General features: G+C 49.3%; 1 protein-coding gene across 1 annotated transcript in view; it reads left to right on the top strand.

Annotated features, from left to right (window-relative positions):
* Positions 1-321: 321 nt before the first annotated feature.
* LOC119953666 (tripartite motif-containing protein 16-like protein) overlaps positions 322-20,161 on the top strand; it is a 36,023-nt gene continuing 16,183 nt past the window's right edge. The window contains exons 1-2 of the mRNA XM_038778168.1: positions 322-1,072; positions 18,266-18,361. Of these exons, the coding sequence (XP_038634096.1) occupies positions 335-1,072; positions 18,266-18,361 (834 nt within the window). The 5' untranslated portion in view covers positions 322-334. The remainder of the gene's footprint in view (positions 1,073-18,265; positions 18,362-20,161) is intronic.

The following is a 20,161-nucleotide window of genomic DNA, read 5'->3' as shown; positions in this document are numbered from 1 at the left end:
GATTTCCTTCCCTAAAGCCAGGTGGGTTTTTACGACAATCAGCAATGGTTTCATGTTCATCATTAGACTTATAATTCCAGATTTTTATTGAATTCAAATTTCACCATCTGCAGTGGTGGGATTTGAATCTGGATCCCCAGAGCATTCCTCTGGTCTCTGGTTTACTGGTCCAGTGACAATACCACTACGCCACCACCTCCCTGTGTGATTATGCAGAAGTTGATGGAAAGAGTTAACTGCTTCCAGGCATTTTGTTTGTTGCACATTTCAGGTGTGGTTCACTCTGAAAGCCGGTTTCAGTTTACTCTGAAAGCAGTCGATGATTAATTCCTCAATGGCTGCTCTGGACCCCTCAGCGCTGGAAGAGCAGCTCACTTGCTCAATCTGTCACGATTTCTTCAAATCTCCAGTAACAACCTCTTGTGGGCATAACTTTTGCAAAGGCTGCCTCGAGCAGTTCTGGGAAATGATCCATATTCAAAGCTGCCCACAATGCAAGGAAATATTTGAACCAAACCTGCCTCTCCAGAAGAATATTGCTTTGAATGGGCTGGTGGAAAAGTGGAAAAAAAGCTTCAGAAAACCCCAAAAGCTTGAATGCGAAGTTGTACAAGAGCCTGAGGTGCTGGAGCAGAGCAGTCAGTCTGACTCAGAAACTAAGTTGGAACGAGGTAAAGAATGTGAGAAAGAGCTAACGTCCGAGCTAGAGACTGAGCTTGAGTGCGAAAGTGCGATAGCAAATGAACAGAGTGATGAGATTGTCACCGATTCCGATGATGTTGCCTGTGATTCCTGCATTGACAAGAAGTTAAAGGCGAAAAAGTCTTGTTTGACTTGTATGGTGTCCTATTGTGAGAATCACTTGAGACCTCACCTTGAAAACGCAGCCTTTAAAAATCATAAACTGATCGATCCAAGGAAAGACATTGAACAGGGGAAATGCAGCCTGCACGAGCAGTATCTGGAGTTCTTCTGTCAAAACGACCAGAGTTGCATCTGTAAGGAGTGCACACTGGAGAAACACATATATCATGAAGTAATCTCGGTGGCAAGGGCAAAGGCTGAACAGGAGGTCAGTGCAAATAACCAGCTGAGGGGGTTTCAGTTAGAGAGGATGAAAGTTAGAACGAGGTTTCAGCAAACAGCAATTAAGAGAAGCTAAGGAGATTGGTTACACCACCTTTCTCCCCAAAATGGATTGATTTTCAGTAAACCTCCAAACACAGATTCTTTTGCCTGTACGAACCCAACAATAGATTCCTGCCATTATTTTGAAACAAAATCAATTAATTTTGGGACAAACTGAATCAAAATCTAAAATTTTTTTTAAAAAGTTGCTGCAAATAAATGTGATATTCCATCATAAACAAAAATGTATTTCAGCAATGATAATTCAATGGCTGGGAGTGATTGTGGTAATGTTTAGTCATGTCATATTCACTGTTAATTCTTTGACTTTGTATTGCCTGTTTTTGTTGGGACTTGATTTGTATCACAAGGAATGTGTATGCGATGTGTATGTGCTGAATACCTTTGCTTTTGGTCAGGAGATCTGAAGACTGATTTTAATGGGGTGTGCTTAATGTGGTGAATGTGATTCACACTATATATAGTTGCCAATATCACTCCATTTATATATGTTCGTTATCTACCCGTTGTAAGATCAATGCTGTATATAGTTGCCAATATAACTCCGTGTATATATGTTCACTATCCACCATTTAAAGTGCAGCTGCACTATCCGACCACCATGGGGAGTCGCCCTGGGAGTACGTGAGAGTTAGTACTGGGCTCCTCCCTTGGCTCCGCCTAGGACTCCTCCCCCTGGGACCGATGTATAAAGATCAGTGCCTTAGAGCCAGCCTGCCAAGTCATCTGGAGTTCAACGACGAATAGGCTGGCTCTGTTGTAAGTGTATTAAAGCCTCTGTTCAGGTCCAACTACACGTGTTCGCTGAATTGATGGTTCCATCAATTTAATACACTTAAGAAGCTGCCGAAGTAAAGCATGGAATCCGCTCTAAAACCAGGACGTCTAGAACTCGATCCGCAGGATGCAGAGGCGAAAGAAACCTCCTGCCACTGGCTGAAATGTTTTAAGGCCTACCTGGCCGAAATCAGCACCGCTGAAACTACGGAGGAACAAAAGCTCAGCCTACTGCACGCGAGGGTAAGCCACAGAATTTCTACACAACTAAATCCAGCCGGTTCCTACACCGCAGCGCTGGCGATTTTGGACAAAATGTATATTAGGCCCATGAACGAGGTCTTTGCCCGCCATGTGTTAACGACTCGCCGACAACGGGCTACTGAAACTTTAGCTGAATTTGCACGCGAGTTGAACAATCTCTGAAATGACAGCAATTACCAGGCGGTAACCGCGGCCGAACATAGGGAGCTTGCTGTGCGGGATGTTTTTGTAGCGGGCCTTCGATATAACTATGTACGCCTGAGACTATTGGAAAATGGGGCCCAGGGCTTAGAGACTACCGTAGAGGCTGCTACCACAATGGAAGTTTCCTTCCGCAGCCTCAACTCGTTTCCCGCGGACCCCGCTAACCCCGCATGGGCCCCCGACCGGAGGACCCCCCAAGCCTGTGCCGCAAGGCCCCCCAGCTATCGCGCTGCCACAGCCAGCCGCCCTACTGTCCCAGTCAACTACAAAAAACTATCCAGCTGCTCCAGCTAATTACTCAGCTCCCCCAGCCAGCTACTCAGCTCGCCAAACCAGTTATTCAACTGCTCCAGCCTGCCACTATTCAGCTCGCCAAACCAGTTATTCAAATGCTCCAGCCTGCCACTTCTGTGGACAAAGCCAGCACCCGCAGCAGCACTGCTCAGACGGATCCACGACCTGCAGCAGCTGCGGGAAGAAAGGCCACTATGCTAAAGTGTGCCTCGGCAGAAGGGCCCCAGCCCTCAACACCCCAACAGTCCAAAAACATTGCCCCCAGCACCAGCAGGCCCGCGGGGCCCGAAACGCTGCGGCCTACGCTCAGGCTCCGCCCCCTCCCGCCACGTACGATCCATGGGGGCGCCATCTTGGCAAACCTCCACCATGCGGCTGGCCACATGCGATTCATGGGGACCGCCATCTTGGACGCCATCTTCATCACCACCCTCCACGTGCGATCCACGGGACCTAGCTGCATCCCCAGACTCAAATAGCTCATCGGAGGAGTACGACCTCCCCGGGCAGTCACCACATGGCCCGCAACTCAGCGCAGTGTTCCTGCATCAAGCTCGCCAGAACGCAGCGGCATCTACTCGACAGGACGCCCGATCGGAAGAATTCGACTCCCCCGGGCACCAACCACGCGGCCCGCAACTCAACACGGTCACCCTCGACCAATCTCGCCCCAAGCATCTGAGAAATTCGATGACGGAGGTCCGATCAACGGGTACAACACGTCGTGCCTCTTCGACTCCGGGAGCACAGAGAGCTTCATACACCCAGAGCTGGTAAGACGCTGTTCCCTCCCTATTTATCCCGTCAACCAAACTATTGCCCTCGCTTCGGGCTCCCATTCCATCCAAATCCAAGGCCGCACTACAGCAACGCTAACGATTCGAGGCGCTAGCTATTCCAAATTTAAACTGTATATCTTGCCCGACCTCTGCGCGCCACTCCTCTTAGGATTGGATTTCCAATGTAATCTCAAGAATCTCACCCTCAGCTTCGGTGGGCCCCTGCCCCCACTCACTATCCGCAGCCTCGCCACGCTGCGCATCGCCCCCCCCTCCTCTCTTGGTCAACCTCACCCCGGATTGCAAACCGGTAGCCACCCGCAGTAGGCGGTACAGACTGCAGGATAGAGTATTTATCAGAACGGAGGTCCGAAGGCTGCTCAGTGAGGGGATCATAGAGGCCAGTAACAGTCCCTGGAGAGCTCAGGTGGTGGTCGTCAAGACCGGGGAAAAATTCCGCATGGTCGTCGATTATAGCTAGACCATCAATCGCTTTACGCTCCGAGACGCGTATCCCCTCCCCAGAATTGCAGACATGGTAAACCAGATAGCCCAATATCGGGTATTTTCCACGGTGGATCTGAAGTCTGCATACCACCAGCTCCCAATCCGCCTGGAGGACCGCCACTACACGGCGTTCGAGGCCGATGGCCGCCTCTTCCATTTCCTCCGGGTTCCCTTTGGCGTTACTAACGGGGTTTCGGTGTTCCAACGAGCAATGGACTGAATGGTAGACCAGTACGGGCTGCGGGCCACGTTTCCGTATCTGGAAAATGTTACCATCTGCGGCCATGACCAGCAGGACCACGATGCCAACCTCCACCGTTTTCTCCAGACGGCCCAAAAATTAAACCTTACATATAACCTTACATTAGGGCAGCACGGAGCCTTGTGGATAGCACAATTGCTTCACAGCTTCAGGGTCCCAGGTTCGTTTCCGGCTTGGGTCACTGTCTGTGTCGAGTCTGCACATCCTCCCCGTGTGTGCGTGGGTTTCCTCCGGGTGCTCCGGTTTCCTCCCACAGTCCAAAGATGTGCAAGTTAGGTGGATTGGCCATGATAAATTGCCCTTAGTGTCAAAAATTGCCCTTAGTGTTGGGTGGGGTTACTGGGTTATGGGGATAAGGTGGAGGTGTTGACCTTGGGTAGGGTGCTCTTTCCAAGAGCCGGTGCAGACTCGATGGGCCGAATGGCCTCCTTCTGCACTGTAAATTCTATGATAACAAGGAGAAATGCGTGTTCCGCACAAACAGACTAGCCATCCTCGGCTACGTCGTGGAGAACGGAGTCCTGAGCCCAGACCCGGACCGCATGCTTAGAACTCCCCCTCCCCCATGGCCCCAAGGCCCTCAAACGGTGCTTGGGGCTCTTTTCGTACTATGCCCAGTGGGTCCCCCAATATGCGGACAAAGCCCGCCCACTCTTCAAGGCCACACTATTTCCCCTGTCTGCTGAGGCGCGCCAAGCCTTCAGCTGCATCAGGGACGACATCGCCAAAGCAGCCTTGCGGGCGGTGGATGAATCCACTCCCTTTCAGGTTGAGAGCGACGCCTCAGAGGTAGCGCTAGCAGCCACTTTAAACCAAGCAGGGCGGCCCGTTGCATTTTTCTCCCGTACCCTATCCGCTTCAGAACTCTGACACTCCTCAGTCGAGAAGGAAGCACAAGCCATCGTGGAGGCTATCCGACACTGGAGGCACTACCTCGCAGGTAGGACGTTCACCCTCATCACTGACCAACGGTCGGTCGCCTTCATATTCGACAACTCGCAAAGGGGCAAAATTAAAAATGACAAAATTCTTCGGTGAAGGATTGAACTCTCCACCTACAATTACGATATCAAATATCGACCGAGGAAGCTCAACGAGCCCTCGGATGCCCTATCCCGCTGGACATGCGCCAGCGCGCAAATCAGTCGCCTAAAAGCCATCCACGATGACCTCTGCCACCCAGGGGTCACCCGGCTAGCCCACTACATCAGAGCCCGAAACCTGCCTTTCTCCAACGAGGAGGTAAAAGCGGTCACTAGAGACTGCCCGATCTGTGCAGAGTGCAAACTGCACTTCTATAGACCAGATAGGGCCCACCTGGTCAAGGCTTCTAGGCCCTTTAGACGCCTTGCGATCGATTTCAAAGGGCCACTCCCCTCCACTAACAAAAACATTTACTTCCTTAACATTATTGACGAGTTCTCCTGATTCCCCTTCGCCATCCCATGCCCCGATTTGACCTCCCACACAGTCATTAGGGCCCTGCAGTGTCTTCATCCTGTTCGGTTTCCCCAGCTACGTGCACAGCAACCAGGGTGTGTCCTTTATGAGTGACGAGCTGCGTCAGTACCTGCTCGACAAGGGCATCGCCTCGAGCAGGACTACCAGTTACAACCCCTGGGGGAACGGACAGGTGGAGAGGGAGAACGCAACGGTCTGGTAGACCGTCCTACTGACCCTCAGGTCCAGAAAGCTCCAAGTTTCCCAATGGCAGGAAGTCCTCCCTGACGCGCTCCATGCAATTAGATCCCTCCTGTGTACAGCTACCAACCAAACCCCTCATGAACGGCTCTTCATTTTTTCCAGGGGCACTACAACAGGGGTCTCACTTCCGGCGTCGCTGAGGACGCCAGGCCCGGTTCTCCTAAGGAAGTACGTCAGGGCGCACAAAACCGACCCCATTGTTGAAAAGGTGCGCCTGCTTCATTCGAACCCACAGTACGCATTTGTTGAGTTCCCAGACGGTCGCCAGGACACAGTTTCCCTCCGGGACCTGGCACCCGCTGGATCCAGCCCCCCATCTACCCCCACCGAGGAACTCCTTTCCCCGTTCCCTATGCGGCCACCCCCTTGCGCCCCCGATTCTGCGAGCTCACCCCACCAGTCCTGAGCGCCAGCACCAGCCCGCGCCCCCAGTCTACATTCGATCAGGAGATGTATGAGGCTATTGATGGAACCATCAATTCAGCGAACATGTGTAGTTGGATCTGAACAGAGGCTTTAATACACTTACAACAGAGCCGGCCTATTTGTCGTTGAACTCCAGATGACTTGGCAGGCTGGCTCTAAGGCACTGATCTTTATACATCGGGCCCAGGGGGAGGAGTCCTGGGTGGAGCCAAGGGAGGAGCCCAGTACAAACTCTCACGTACTCACAGAGTGACTCCCCCTGGTGGTCGGATAGTACAACTGCCTTACAATGGTGGATAGTGAACATATATACACGGAGTTATATTGGCAACTATATACAGCATTGATCTTACAACGGGTAGATAATGAACATATATACATGGAGTGATATTGGCAACTATATATAGTGTGAATCACATTCACCACATTTAACACATTTAGTTTCCCATTTTTGGGATGTGATATTAAACTCGATGGCGGTAAAAGATCCCATGGCACTATTTTGTAAAAGAGCAGGGAATTCTCCCTGGTGTCTGAGTCAAGGCTGGCACGGAGACACAGTGGTTAGCACTGCTGCCTCACAGCACCAGGGACCCAAGTTCATTTCTTGGGTCACTGTCTGTGCAGAGGTTTCATGTTCTCCCTGTGTCTGCATTGGTTTCCTCCCACAGTCCAAAGATCTGCAGGTTAGGGGGGTGTAGACCTAAATACAGTACTCTTTCCGATGGGTTGGTTCAGACATGATGGGCCAAATGGCCTCCTTCTGTACTGTAGGGATTCTATGAATATTTATCACAAAACACTCACATTCCTCAGAAATTATCCCACTGCTAATTCGGGATCTTGCAAAGTGGCTACTGTGCATCTCTCCTTGAGTTCATGAATAATGCTCGATAAATACATATTAGCTATTTCTTTTGTTCTTTAGCAGGGTTGGAGATGTATCTTACCTGATTAATGCAGTTAGGAGATTGGCAGTATGACTGATGGGAAGGGCCCAATCTTTGCTGTTTCACTTGTTCATATTACTAGGCTGTGCATTTTGGCAGCAGGACGGATACTGTGCATGATTTCCCTGATATTCGATGAATCCTTGTCTATGTGAGTTATTGATGGAGAAAACCATCATGAATCACAGAGTAGCAGCCAATAAATTCTCAGGGCAGGATTTTCTGCCCAACCCACCGCGTGTTTTCCGGCGGCGGAGGCGGCCCGCCAGCGGGATCTTCTGGGATCAATGTGATTTTCCATTGAATGCACCCTCGTCGCTGTGAAAGCCGAGGTGGGGGTGCACCGTCGGTGGGGCCGGAGGATCCCGCCGGCGTGAACAGCCGGTAAATTCCAGCCTCAGTCTCATTGTGTAGACTGGGTGGTTGCATGAACACTGAGATGGCGCCGGTACCTATGGAGCCACGTGTCGGAAGAGTGGGAGTTACCTCTGGAACATGGCAGGCACAAGGCACGTAAGAACTGCTCAAAGTATTCAATCAACTACCATTATTCTAAGTCCTTGGTCGTCAGTCATTGGGACCCAGCACCTCAACATGGTGTCAGGAGTGGCAGAATGGCACATGGACTTTGCCACATCGACCCACTCGTATTCGACTAAACCATTGTGGACAATGGCACAGTTTGAAAATGAATAACACACCTCCTGCAGCGCAAGTCTATCAGGCAAATCTAGGAACGCATAGGCACCACTTTATTAAATTTAGCAGGCCCTGAGGCTGCAGGGAAATTGGAATCTTTTGTTTTCCAAATGGAGGAAGGGAAAGAGGACCCTGAGATATTGTTAACATTTTTGAAGACCATTTGATTGCCAGTAAATTGTTGACAGACATGCGTTTAGCACGACCAATCAAAAGTTTGATGAATCAATACAATCCTACACTGCAGTTTTTAAAATCCTAGCGAACAAATGCACGTTTGCCACCCATACCGACGAGCTCATCAGGGATCGCATTGTGTGGGGGTTTGTTGTGTTCTGTGATTTGGAATGACACAAGCTGCCACTTGATGCAGTTTTGAGTAAAAGATGCTCCAGACTTTGAAGTGAGCTCAATGTGTTTTACTGAACTATTAGCACAGTTCTCAATGAGTTTGACTCTCTGCTAATCTAAATGTAGTAACTCAGTCTAACTGAACCAGCCTTGCTCTAAGCCATGTGCTGGGGTGTGATGCTGAGGATACACCCTGTCTTACTCTGTAGATGTTGGTCTGTGGAAAGTGGCGGGGTGTGAGTGCCTCATCCCTTTTATAATGAGATACCACCCTTGAGTATCCTGACTGCTCATTGGTCGTGTCCTATTCTATGTGTTCATGAGCTGCATGTTTGCATATCATGACATCTCCACTTTTTTTTTAACATGTGAATGAGTCTGTCTAACATGACAGACAGAGGACAACAGAACACAGCAAACAAAACAAACGTTCACAAGTCCAGTCTTTGAGGCTTGCGTCTGATCTTGGTCGACTGCCGGAGAGGTGGTGGAGGGGACGACGGCGCCTTGACAGGCGAGATGGAAGCCTGACTTGTGGCCTTGTGGTGCGAGGTATCAGGAGGTGGCAATTCAACATATGGAAGTGGAGGAGAAAGTGTTTGCGGGGAGGCAACTTTGCACATTGCCCGTCGATTCCTTTGCACGATGGAGCCATCAGCCATACGTACAACATAAGAACGGGGCACGGTCTGTCGAACAACGACAGCCAGGGCAGACCACCCACCATGTGGTATCTGGATCCTGACAGTGTCTGCCGGGGATAGCACGGCCAGATCGGTGGCATGGACATCATAGCCCTGCTTTTGACGACCTCTGAGCTGTTGCATCTTCTGCAGCACTGGGAGGTCATCCAGGTTGGGCAGGTGTATGGCTGGAAACATTGTCCGCAGGTCCCTGTTCACCAGGAGTTGAGCCGGTGACATGCCAGTGGACAATGGAGTTGACCTGTACGTGAGCAGTGCAAGGTGTAGATCATAGATCATAGAATTTACAGTGCAGAAGGAGGCCATTCGGCTCATCGGGTCTGCACCAGCTCTTGGAAAGAGCACCCTACCCAAGCCCACACCTCCACCCTATCCCCATAACCCAGTAACCCCACCCAACACTAAGGGCAATTTTGGACACTAAGGACAATTTATCATAGCCAATCCACCTAACCTGCACATCTTTGGACTGTGGGAGGAAACCGGAGCACCCGGAGGAAACCCATGCACACACGGGAAGAAGGTGCAGACTCCGCACAGACAGTGACCCAAGCCGGGAATCGAACCTGGAACCCTGGAGCTGTGAAGAAATTGTGCTAACCACTATGCTACCGTGCTGCCGTGTATGTTGGAAGCAGAGTCCGAGGCCTTGCAGACGAGCTGTTTCACAATGTGCACCCCTTTCTTGACTTTTCCATTGGACTGCGGATAGTGCGGACTGGAGGTGACATGCTGGAAATTGTATGACCTTGCAAACGTGGACCATTCTTGACTGATAAAGCACGGGCTATTGTCGCTCAAGACGGTGATTGGGACGCCATACCTTGAGAACATCTCCTTACAGGCTTTGATGATGTCCGTGAGCTGAGGTCCGGGAGCTTCAGCACCTCAGGGTAATTCGAGAAATAGTTGATGATCAATACTTAGTCGCGACCATTCGCATGAAAGAGGTCGATGCCAATCTTGGATCATGGAGAGGTCACTCTGTCATGCTGTTGGAGCATCGCCTTGCTCTGCACTGACTGGAACCGCTGACAGGTAGCACAGTTCAGGACCATGTTTGAGATGTCCTGGTTGATGCCGGGCCAGTAGACAGCTTGCCGGGTTCTGCGCCTGCACTTCTCGACGCCCAGGTGTCCCTCATGAATCTGGCGCAGCACCATGCTCTGGAGACTGAGCGGAATGACAATCCTGTCCAGCTTGAGGAGGATACCATCCTTCACATTGTAAAATTGTGGGCACTGCCCTTTCTGCCAGTGATTGGTGAGGTTGTGGATTAGAATTAGAATTAGAATTAGAACAGTACAGCACAGAACAGGCCCTTCAGCCCTCAATGTTGTGCCGAGCAATGATCACCCTACTCAAGCCCACGTATCCACCCTATACCAATAACCCAACAACCCTCATTAACATTATTTTTTTTTTTTTTTTAGGACACTAAGGGCAATTTAGCCTGGCCAATCCACCTACCCTGCACATCTTTGGACTGTGGGAGGAAACCGGAGCACCCGGAGGAAACCCACGCACACACGGGGAGGACGTGCAGACTCCACACAGACAGTGACCCAGCCAGGAATTGAACCGGGGACCCTGGAGCTGTGAAGCATTGATGCTAACCACCATGCTACCATGCTGCCCTGCAAGATGACGCGCTGCAAGAGTGGGTCTTTGGCTCTCTTATCACGGATGAGAACTACCTTCTCATCTGTCGCCGGGAGGGTGCTAGCACACAGCTGCACTGTGATTCGATGTGCTGGATGATCTCCAGCGGCCCCCTGGGTGAGGTGACTGAGCGGGACAATGCATCAGCGATGATGAGCTCCTTGCCAGGTGTGTACACCAAGTTGAAGTCATACCTCCTAAGTTTAAGCAGGATTCTCTGTAACCGAGGCGTCATGTCGTTCAGGTCCTTGTGGATGATGTGGACCAGAGGCCAATGATCCATCTCGACAGTGAATGTCGGCAGGCCGTAGACAAAATCATGAAATTTGAGTATGCCAGTGAGAAGACCTAAGCACTCCATCTCAATCTGAGCATATCTGGTTTCAGTGGGCGTCATCGCCCTTGATGCATAGGCTACTGGTGCCCAGGATGATGTGTCATCTTGTTGAAGCAACACCGCACCAATACCATCCACTCGCATCTGTGGATATCTTTGTCTCCCTGTCCAGGTCGAAGAATGCCAGGACTGGTGCAGTGGTGAGCTTGGCTTTCAGCTCCAGCCACTCTGTCTGGTGTGCGGCCTTCCACTTAAAGGCAGTTGACTTTTTCACCAGGTTGTGTAAGGCCAGGTGTGTGTGGCCATCTTTGGAATGAACGTGCCCAGAAAATTGACCATACCCAAGAAGCGCAGCACCGCCTTTTTGTCCTCAGGGACCTTCATCGCCTCGATGGCCTTGATTTTGTCTGTGTCTGGGCGCACACCATGCTGTGAGATCTGGTCGCCTAGGAACTTGAGCGTTGATGTGCCAAAACAACATTTGGACCTGTTTAACTTTAGGCCGTTGGCATGTCCATGGCGGAATACCTTCTGGAGACGGGACACATGTTCTTCAGGGGTCGTGGACCATATGATGATGTCGTCCGCGTACACACAAACCCCTGCAATGCCTTCCATCATCTGCTCCATGATGTGATGGAATATCTCCGATGCCGAGATGATGCCAAATGGCATGCGATTGTAGCCGTATCTGCCAAAAGGCGTGTTGAAGGTGCAGAACCTTCTGCTGGACTCTTCGAGCTGGATTTGCCAAAATCCCTGTGATGCATCCAATTTGGTGAAGACGCGTGCGTGTGCCATCTCACTCGTGAGTTCCTCCTGCTTCGGGATGGGGTAGTGTTCCCGCATGATATTCTTATTGAGATCCTTGGGATCAATGCAGATGCGCATGTCCCCCGAAGGCTTCTTTACGCACACCATCGAGCTGACCCAGTCAGTTGGTTCGGCGACCTCGGATATTATGCCTTTTTGCTGAAGGTCCTTGAGCTGTGCTTTCAGGCGCTCTCTCAGTGGAGCAGGGACACGTCGTGGTGCGTGGATCACTGGCTTGGCATCAGGCCGTAGCAGAATCTTGTATCGATACGGCAGCGTGCCCATCCCTTTGAATACATCTGGATACTGGGGGAGGATGTCGTCAATGCCGGCCTGAAGATCCACATGGGGGGATGTCGTGGTGTAAACCCTTTGAATGAGGTTCAGCTGCTTGCAGGCGTGCGCTCCTAGTAGGGATGCCCTGTCCGGCTTAACAATTTCAAAGTGTAAACGTGCTTGTGTGTTTCGGTTGGATACGTGCGGATGGCAGGATCCCAGTGCCGTGATGGCATTCCCGTTGTAATCCAGGAGTTTGCAGGCAACTGGAAGGACCGTGGGGGGCGTCTTAATGTGTCTGAAGTCTGCCTGTAAGAGGAGGTTGGTAGAGGCACCTCTTTCCAGCTTGAACTGGATGGGGCAATGGTTGACCTTCATCACTGCTCACCATTCGTCCTCGGAATCCACAGCTAGGATTGACTGGACTTGTGATGAGTCTGGTGTGGCATATTCGCACGTTGTAATAATGCCCACACGGTAGGTGTTGTCCAGGCATTCATCATCTGTATATGTTGCACTGCCAGTATCAGAATCCTGTAGGCGTTGTTGCACACTCTGGATGCGCCGTCGTCGGAATTGGGAGGGCTGGCTCCTGACTGGTGATGCAGATCTGCACAGGGCTGCGTAGTGGCCTGGCTTCCCGCAGTTTAAACAGCGTCTGCCTCTTGCAGGGCAGCGTTTCTTTAAATGGGCGGCACCACAGTTTGAACACATCATGACGGCGGCATCCTGAAACTCCGTGCGTCGTTGCACATGCGCAGTGCGGTTCTCAGACGTCTGCACCTGTGCAGTGCAGGTTTTGGCCGCTTCTTTACCCGTTCGCATCGCGCATACTTCGGGCCCCGGGAAGAGCGCGCAAAATGGCCTCTTTCGTCAATGTTGAGGCACTGCATCCGGGAGATGGCCTGCACATTCTCCGCTTTGTAGGAGGCTAGTTTATCATTTTCTGCCGTTTTGTACTGGGAATAGCGATTTGTAGCGTGCTCATTCACTGCATGTTTCAATCGCGACTGGCAGGGTCATATGCTTGATCTTCAGTAACTGCTCTCTCAGAGGATCAGAGTGAACTCCAAAAACTATTTGGCCCCTGATCATGGAGTCAGTGATATCACCGAAAGTTTGTGCTAGCAGTCTAAGGTTAGTTAAATATGAGTTGAAGGATTCGTCTTTACCTTGCAATCGCTCCTTGAATATGTAGCGTTCAAAGATTTTGTTGGTGTCCACCTCACAGTGGCTGTGAAACTTGTCCAGGATAGTCTGAAACTTTGTCTTGTCCTGGTCTTCGGCGAAGTGAAAGGAGTTGAATATTTCCAAGGCATGATCACCCCCTGTGGTGAGGAGAAGAGCTATCTTCTGTGCATCAGATGCACCATTGAGGTCTGCTGCTTCGACACAAAGCTGAAATTTCTGCTTGAATGTCTGCCAGTTGGCACTGAGATTGGCGGAGGTCCTGAGCTTTTGAGGAGCCGGAATCTTTTCCATTGTGCTGGTATATATTCGCTGGTCGTCACGGATCTTGTTGAACTAACTAGATTGAACAGACTCCTGGTATCATGCTGTGTTATGTGATTTGGAATAAGACAAGCTGCCACGTGATGCAGTTTTGAGTAAAAGATGCTCCAGACTTTGAAGTGAGCTCAATGTATTTTATTGAACTATTAGCACAGTTATCAATAAGTTTGACTCTCTGCTAATGTAGTAACTCAGTCAACTGAACCATCCTTGCCCTAAGCCACGTGCTGGGGTGTGATGCTGAGGATATGCCCTGTCTCACTCTGTCGATGTTGGTCTGTGGAAAGAGGCGGGGTGTGAGTGCCTCATCCCTTTTAGAATGAGATACCACCCCTGAGTGTCCTGACTGCTCATTGGTCGTGTCCTATTCTCTGTGTTCATTAGCTGCATGTTTGCATATCATGACAGGGTTTATAGTGATCTTGTCCACAAGCAGCTTCTTCATGAGAAGGGTCTAACATTGCAATCAGCCATCGGTATCTGTGTGCTGATTGAGCAGTCAGAATGAAATCAGCAAGCAGTTATGACGGGAAATAGATGTTTTTTGCGATACAGGGCACGCCCTGCCCCAGCTGCTGCGGCCATCACTCACACAACAAAACTGCATGTTTGCCGTTTGGCACATGCTGCAACAAATGAGGCATAGGGAACCATTTTGCTTCAAGAAAGGCTGATCCGAGTCCTCAAGAGAGCTTGCCCATGAGCACCACACATACTTCATCATTGGAGTTGGATCAGAGAAGGCTTCCATAGGACGTGGAAGCTGTTCACCAACTTGTTTCGAGACCTGCTTGTGGCCAGCAACCAGTAGAGCAAGGGGTGGGAGGGAGGGAGGGGAGAGGGGAGCGGGGGGGGGGGGGGGGGGGTGTAGGCAAGCAAAAAGGTACGAGCGGGGGGAACAAAGCCGCATGGGACTGGTCCGATGGTAAGCCAAGGCCCAAACCAAATTGTATATAAATGCCTGTAAATATGCCACGTTGGGGAATAAGAAATATGTGTACCGGTTAAAGGGGAGGTGACGGTCAGTGTTGCGATGACGATCCTCGCTTGTAAATATACATGCTGGTTTTGCGCACTTTTTTCTGCTAATGTATAATTTATAATTTGTTCGGTATAAAATATGAAAACTCAAAAAAACAGTTAAAAAAAAGGGATGAACTACCTTGCAAAATAGGCTGATACTGTGTGGCCTGCGATTCGCCATCCCAACCCCTCTGTAGAGTAACTATACCCAGCATCTCCCCAAGGGCACCCAGGGCTGGAAACAATCAGATGTAGGGCAAAGGAATCCGTATACTGGCCTTCTATGTGTGCTGACATGGAGAGGGAAGTATCCAGATGTGTACCATGCAATCCAATCAAATCACATCAAGCTTATGAGCCATTGCACCTACTTGAGGTCCCAGACCTCTCATGGTCATACGTGGCAGCTACGTCTTCGAATGGAATGGTAAACAGCACTTGGTCCTGGTTGACTCGTATTCCAGATGGTTCTAACTCGATCACCTGCCAGACACAAAGAGCAACACAGCCATAATCAAGCTCAAGAGATACTTTGCCACACACTGCATCCTTCAGAGGATACTGACAGACAATACTCGCTAGTTTGTCTCCATTCAATTCAGGAACTCTGCACACAAATGGGACTTTGAGCACATCACAAATAACTCTCTATGCTCACAGTCCAACGGCCTGGCAGAATGGGTGGTATGCTCAGCCACACACCGACTTGAGGAATATGTCTGAGATCACAAAGATTACTATGGTGTATTCATCAGCCTGCGAAATGTGCCGAGACAGGGTCTGCCCTCGTTAGCACAGCAATTGCTCTCCAGATGCACCTGGACCACAGTCCCCATTGCCAAGGTCCTCTTGCAACCAAACATCCAAACCAACATGAGTGTCACCTCATCAAATGCTGTCTAGAGGGAAAAAGGTTCTATGATTAAAATGCTCGCAGACTCTGCCCTTTAGCACCTGGTCAAACAGCATTCAGACCACACATGGCCGCAACAGACTGGCAGTGGTATATAGCCTTGCCCTGCAGCCAAACAGCTACATGTTATCCTCGGACGATGCCCATTACATACAAAACCGATGCCACCTACTGCAGGTATCTGAAGCAGCATTTTCTTTTTTTAAATTTAGAGTGACAATTCATTTTTCCAATTAAGGGGCAGTTTAGCGTGGTCAATCCGCCTACTCTGCACATATTTGGGTTGTAGAGGCGAAACCCACACAGACACGAGGAAAATATGCAAGCTCCACATGGACCCAGAGCCGGGATCGAACCTGGGACCTCAGCACCGTGAGGCAGCAGTGCTCACCACTGCGCCACCGTGCTGCCCTCTGAAGCAGCATTATCAATTATCACAGTATCCCAGGCATCCAGCCTGAAATCCCCTATGCCAGTGGAAATGGAGGCTTCCCCAGAGGCCAACACAGCAAGCCCTGCAGCCACTGGGGTCACCATGGGGATGTCTGATTCCCTCCACACAGAGGACACCAACCCGAGGGTATCTCCAGCACAGCCAACTGGCACAATCACACACTCAGGGCGTACGACTAAACCAAATACAAGGTTCCAGGACTAAGTCATGGACTAGTCTACGACTGACCTTCATTTTACTTAAAAAAGGAGGAGGCAAAAGGTGGCACAATGGGCTGCGCATCAGCTACAGCAACCCAATCCATGTTGTCCACAAGGTAAATAAATATGTGTTGTTAGTCTGTTCAATTTATTTGTTGTAAATTGTTTGTGTCGAGCGACTGTTCTTGTACACCTCAGTGCTACCAGTTGTCCCAACTTAGATGGGTAAGATGGAGGTGTAGGTGGTTACGTGGATGCTGGGATGACACAGGTATGTGAGGGGTCACGTACCGGGAGGGTGGGAGTTCTCCCCGGAACATAGGCAGCATTTAAGGGCTGCCCAGAGCATTGAGTAAACTGTTATTGTTCTAAGTCCTTGGTTGCCATTCATTGAAACCCAGTGCTTTTACACACTGCACATTACTATAGAAAGTCTGCTAAATTTCCTGGTGTAATTATAGGCATTCACCCCTGTAATTTCAGAAAAGGACTTTAGTACTTGCCTAAACATACTCACAGCAAGGCCATCTTATCCAAATTACTTTGCTTTTTCTGCCTGAGGAGAAAAATGTTTGATATGTGAACAGGTTTGATCTTTTAGAGCTGGTTCCTCACAGACTCCTACTTTCCACTGATGGAATTAGATGTATGTGAGAGATTCCATGTGTGCATGAAAATAGACTTCGCTTTGAGAAACTGATGAATCTTCAGGAAGTACCGAAGCAGCTTGGGTCAAATATTCAAAGGCTTGCTCTACCTAAAGCAGATGTCAGTGACTGACAACGATGAATCATAGAGAGATTTTACACATGTTGCTAATATTCTTGGGACAGTGAACATCTTCAACTAGTGATAGGAGTCCGAGTGAAATGAGGAGCTTTATATTGATCTGCAATGTTTAAAGTAATCAAGGAGAGTAGAAAGAAAGTACCTTATCACCTCAGGACATTGAAAATTGAAAATCGCTTATTGTCACGAGTAGGCTTCAATGGTTATGGGCTGGTTTAGCTCACTGGGCTAAATCACTGGCTTTTAAAGCAGACCAAGCAGGCCAGAAGCATGGTTTGATCCCCGGACAGGCGCCGGAATGTGGCGACTAGGGGCTTTTCACAGTAACTTCATTGAAGCCTACTCGTGACAATAAGCGATTTTCATTTCATTTTCATTTTTTTCAATGAAGTTACTGTGAAAAGCGCCTCGTCGCCACATTCCAGCGCCTGTTCGGGGAGGTTGGTACAGGAATTGAACCGTGTTGCTGGCCTGCCTTGGTCTGCTTTAAAAGGACATCTCAGTAGCTACATAAGAAATACCTTCAAAAGGCAATTCCATAGGCCAGCTATGAAATTTCAAGTCATTTTCAGTGACTGTGTTGGAAATTAAATCTTCACAGAATCTTTATAGTGCAGAAGGAGACCATTTGGTCCATCAAGTCTGTCCTGGCTCTCTGAAAGAGCATTCTACCTAGTTTAGCATTTAGAATTCTACCTATCATAGTTTCCTTTGTAAAATCTTGGGGTTAGACAATGAATGTCAAGGGATTTAGGCATAATCCCTGCTCCATTAACCTGATCAACAATTTGGAGAATTGCACGGGAGAATGTCTATGTTTACTGCAGGAGATTTAGCAGACCATTTGTACAGTGAGACTGAGATTTTCTTGGCTGCTACTGATAGTTTTCTCCATCAATAAGTAGCCTAGTAGCTTTTCTTGCGTTCCTAATCATACATATTAAGACACTTCATAAAATGTTGCAATTAAAGTTCTGTGTTTACAGCCAAACATTTAGAGCTCATTCCTTTGAGGATAATATTCCCAGTGCCGGCTGTTGTCCAAAGAGCAGGATATAAAGAGTGAGCTGGAAGAACTCTATTGTTCGATCCTACAATGCTGACGACCTTTCTACGATTCAGTGTTTTGAGTTCCTATTAAGATGTTGTTTATTTTTGGTGTATCAGTGGTCCATAATTACCAGCTAACCCTGTACTTTTCATAATGGTTTTCCAGAATGAACTTCGGGAAACCAAAACCAACACTGACAAGAAAATGAACGCAGTGGAGAATGCAATTGAAAAACTGCAGAGTAACACTTCCTGCATATCTGTAAGTCAAACACTAAAAGTGTAGAGCCTGGCCTTCCTCATACCTCATATAAGATTCTGAGGGGGCTTGACGGGTAGATGCTGAGAGGATTTTTCCCCTCTTGGGAGAATCTAGAACTTGGCGGCCCAGTTTATTAATAAGGGGCCTCCCATTTACAATGGAGGAAGGGAGGAATTTCTTCTCCTGGAGGATCAATGGAATTCTATTCTTCAGAGAGCAGTGGAGGCTGGGTCATTGAGTATATTCAAAGCTGAGTTAAATAGATTTTCTATCTACGGGGTAGTCAAGGGTTACGAGAGGACAGAGAGGGAAGTGAAATCAAGGCCAAAATCAGATTTGCCATGTTCGTATTGAGCGGGGCAGGCTTGATGGGCTGAATGGCCTAATCCTGCTCCTATTTCTTATGATCTCGCACAGTTTACATGAGATGATATCTATCAATAGCTTAGGCTTATATCACAGGTTTTTGTGTACCTAATGTCCGCTCAGCTGAGAGAGTTTCAATTTTTCTCAGATATCATATTTGATAGATATCAAAATTGGACACTGGGTGAGAGAATACTGAGAATGTTTTCTTGTTTAAACATATTAGGAGCCTCTTTCTCCCCCTTGATTTTCTATGCTGCTCTCCTAAAGACACTATTACATGCTGCGATATGATTCCATGGGTACAAATTGACCCCAATGACTTTATCTAAGTGTTTACAGCCAAACCTGTGAGCCAAGAAATTCAGCACTGATAAACTATTTTATCATGCAGGTCGTCAGGGCCGAATCTCATCCTATCCATATCCAAATTATCCACAAGTATACTTTTCCTCACAAAGCACTGTGGAGTGAATAGGAGCAGGAATCCCTCCTTCACTGACCAGGGAGAGCTGCAGCCAACTGTTATCACCCTGCTGAGACCAGCTGGTGTATTGTGGATTGAAGCTGCTGGTTGCCTGGAGCACACAGCTCAGTGCCTCACTGCACAATCCATCCACACTTTGAGGTTTTAAGGGAGTTACCAACTGTCCAGCACAGTGTAAACTTACCGCTCTGCTTGGAAAGACTCTGAGAGCAACCTTTTAATTTGTAATAGATTTGACCATGAGTAGCTGCATGATATGTTTTGACCAAGGGCGTGATTCAGGGGTCTCGTCACGTCTGACTTGGTGTCGGGATGAGGCCGTTGAATCTCACGAGAGGATTTGCGACGCTCAAAAAGTCGCAATCTAGGGCAGCACAGTGGCGCAGTGGGTAGCACTGCTGCCTCACGGCACCGAGGTCCCAGGTTCGGTCCCGGCTCTGGGTCACTGTCCGTGTGGCGTTTGCACATTCTCCCCCCTGTTTGCATGGGTTTCGCCCCCACAACCCAAAGGTGGGCAGGGTAGGTGAATTGGCCACTTTAAATTGCCCATTAATTTGAAAAAAAGTCACAATCTGGATCTCGTCCTCACTGGGCATGACCCAGATCAGCATATTTAAATGAGCTGTACGGCCTTTGGCGCTGAGGAATCAATGACTGCGCCTGCGAGACCTCGCCAGGGTGCAATTAGTACTGGTCCACACAAATGTAGACCAGGCACAACGGCACCTGGAGGTGTCTCCCAGGCCACTAGAGACCCCTGAGTGGTTGAGAACATGGGCAGGGTGGTAGCCTGAATCTCCCTCTGGCACCCTTGCAGTGCCACCCTGGGTGCCTGAGTGCCTAGTGCCAGGCTGGCAGTGCCAGGGATCGGGTCGGGGGGGGGCAGCCTTGGGGGCTTTATCATGCACAAAGGGGGTCGATGGAGGTTCCTGGGCACTCCTTGTGGG

Source organism: Scyliorhinus canicula, chromosome 18, assembly GCF_902713615.1.
Source record: "Scyliorhinus canicula chromosome 18, sScyCan1.1, whole genome shotgun sequence".
In the NCBI taxonomy this organism is placed as follows: Eukaryota; Metazoa; Chordata; class Chondrichthyes; order Carcharhiniformes; family Scyliorhinidae; genus Scyliorhinus; species Scyliorhinus canicula.
The sequence above is the reverse complement of the archived record's forward strand: the minus strand, read 5'-3'. Positions and strand labels throughout refer to the sequence as shown.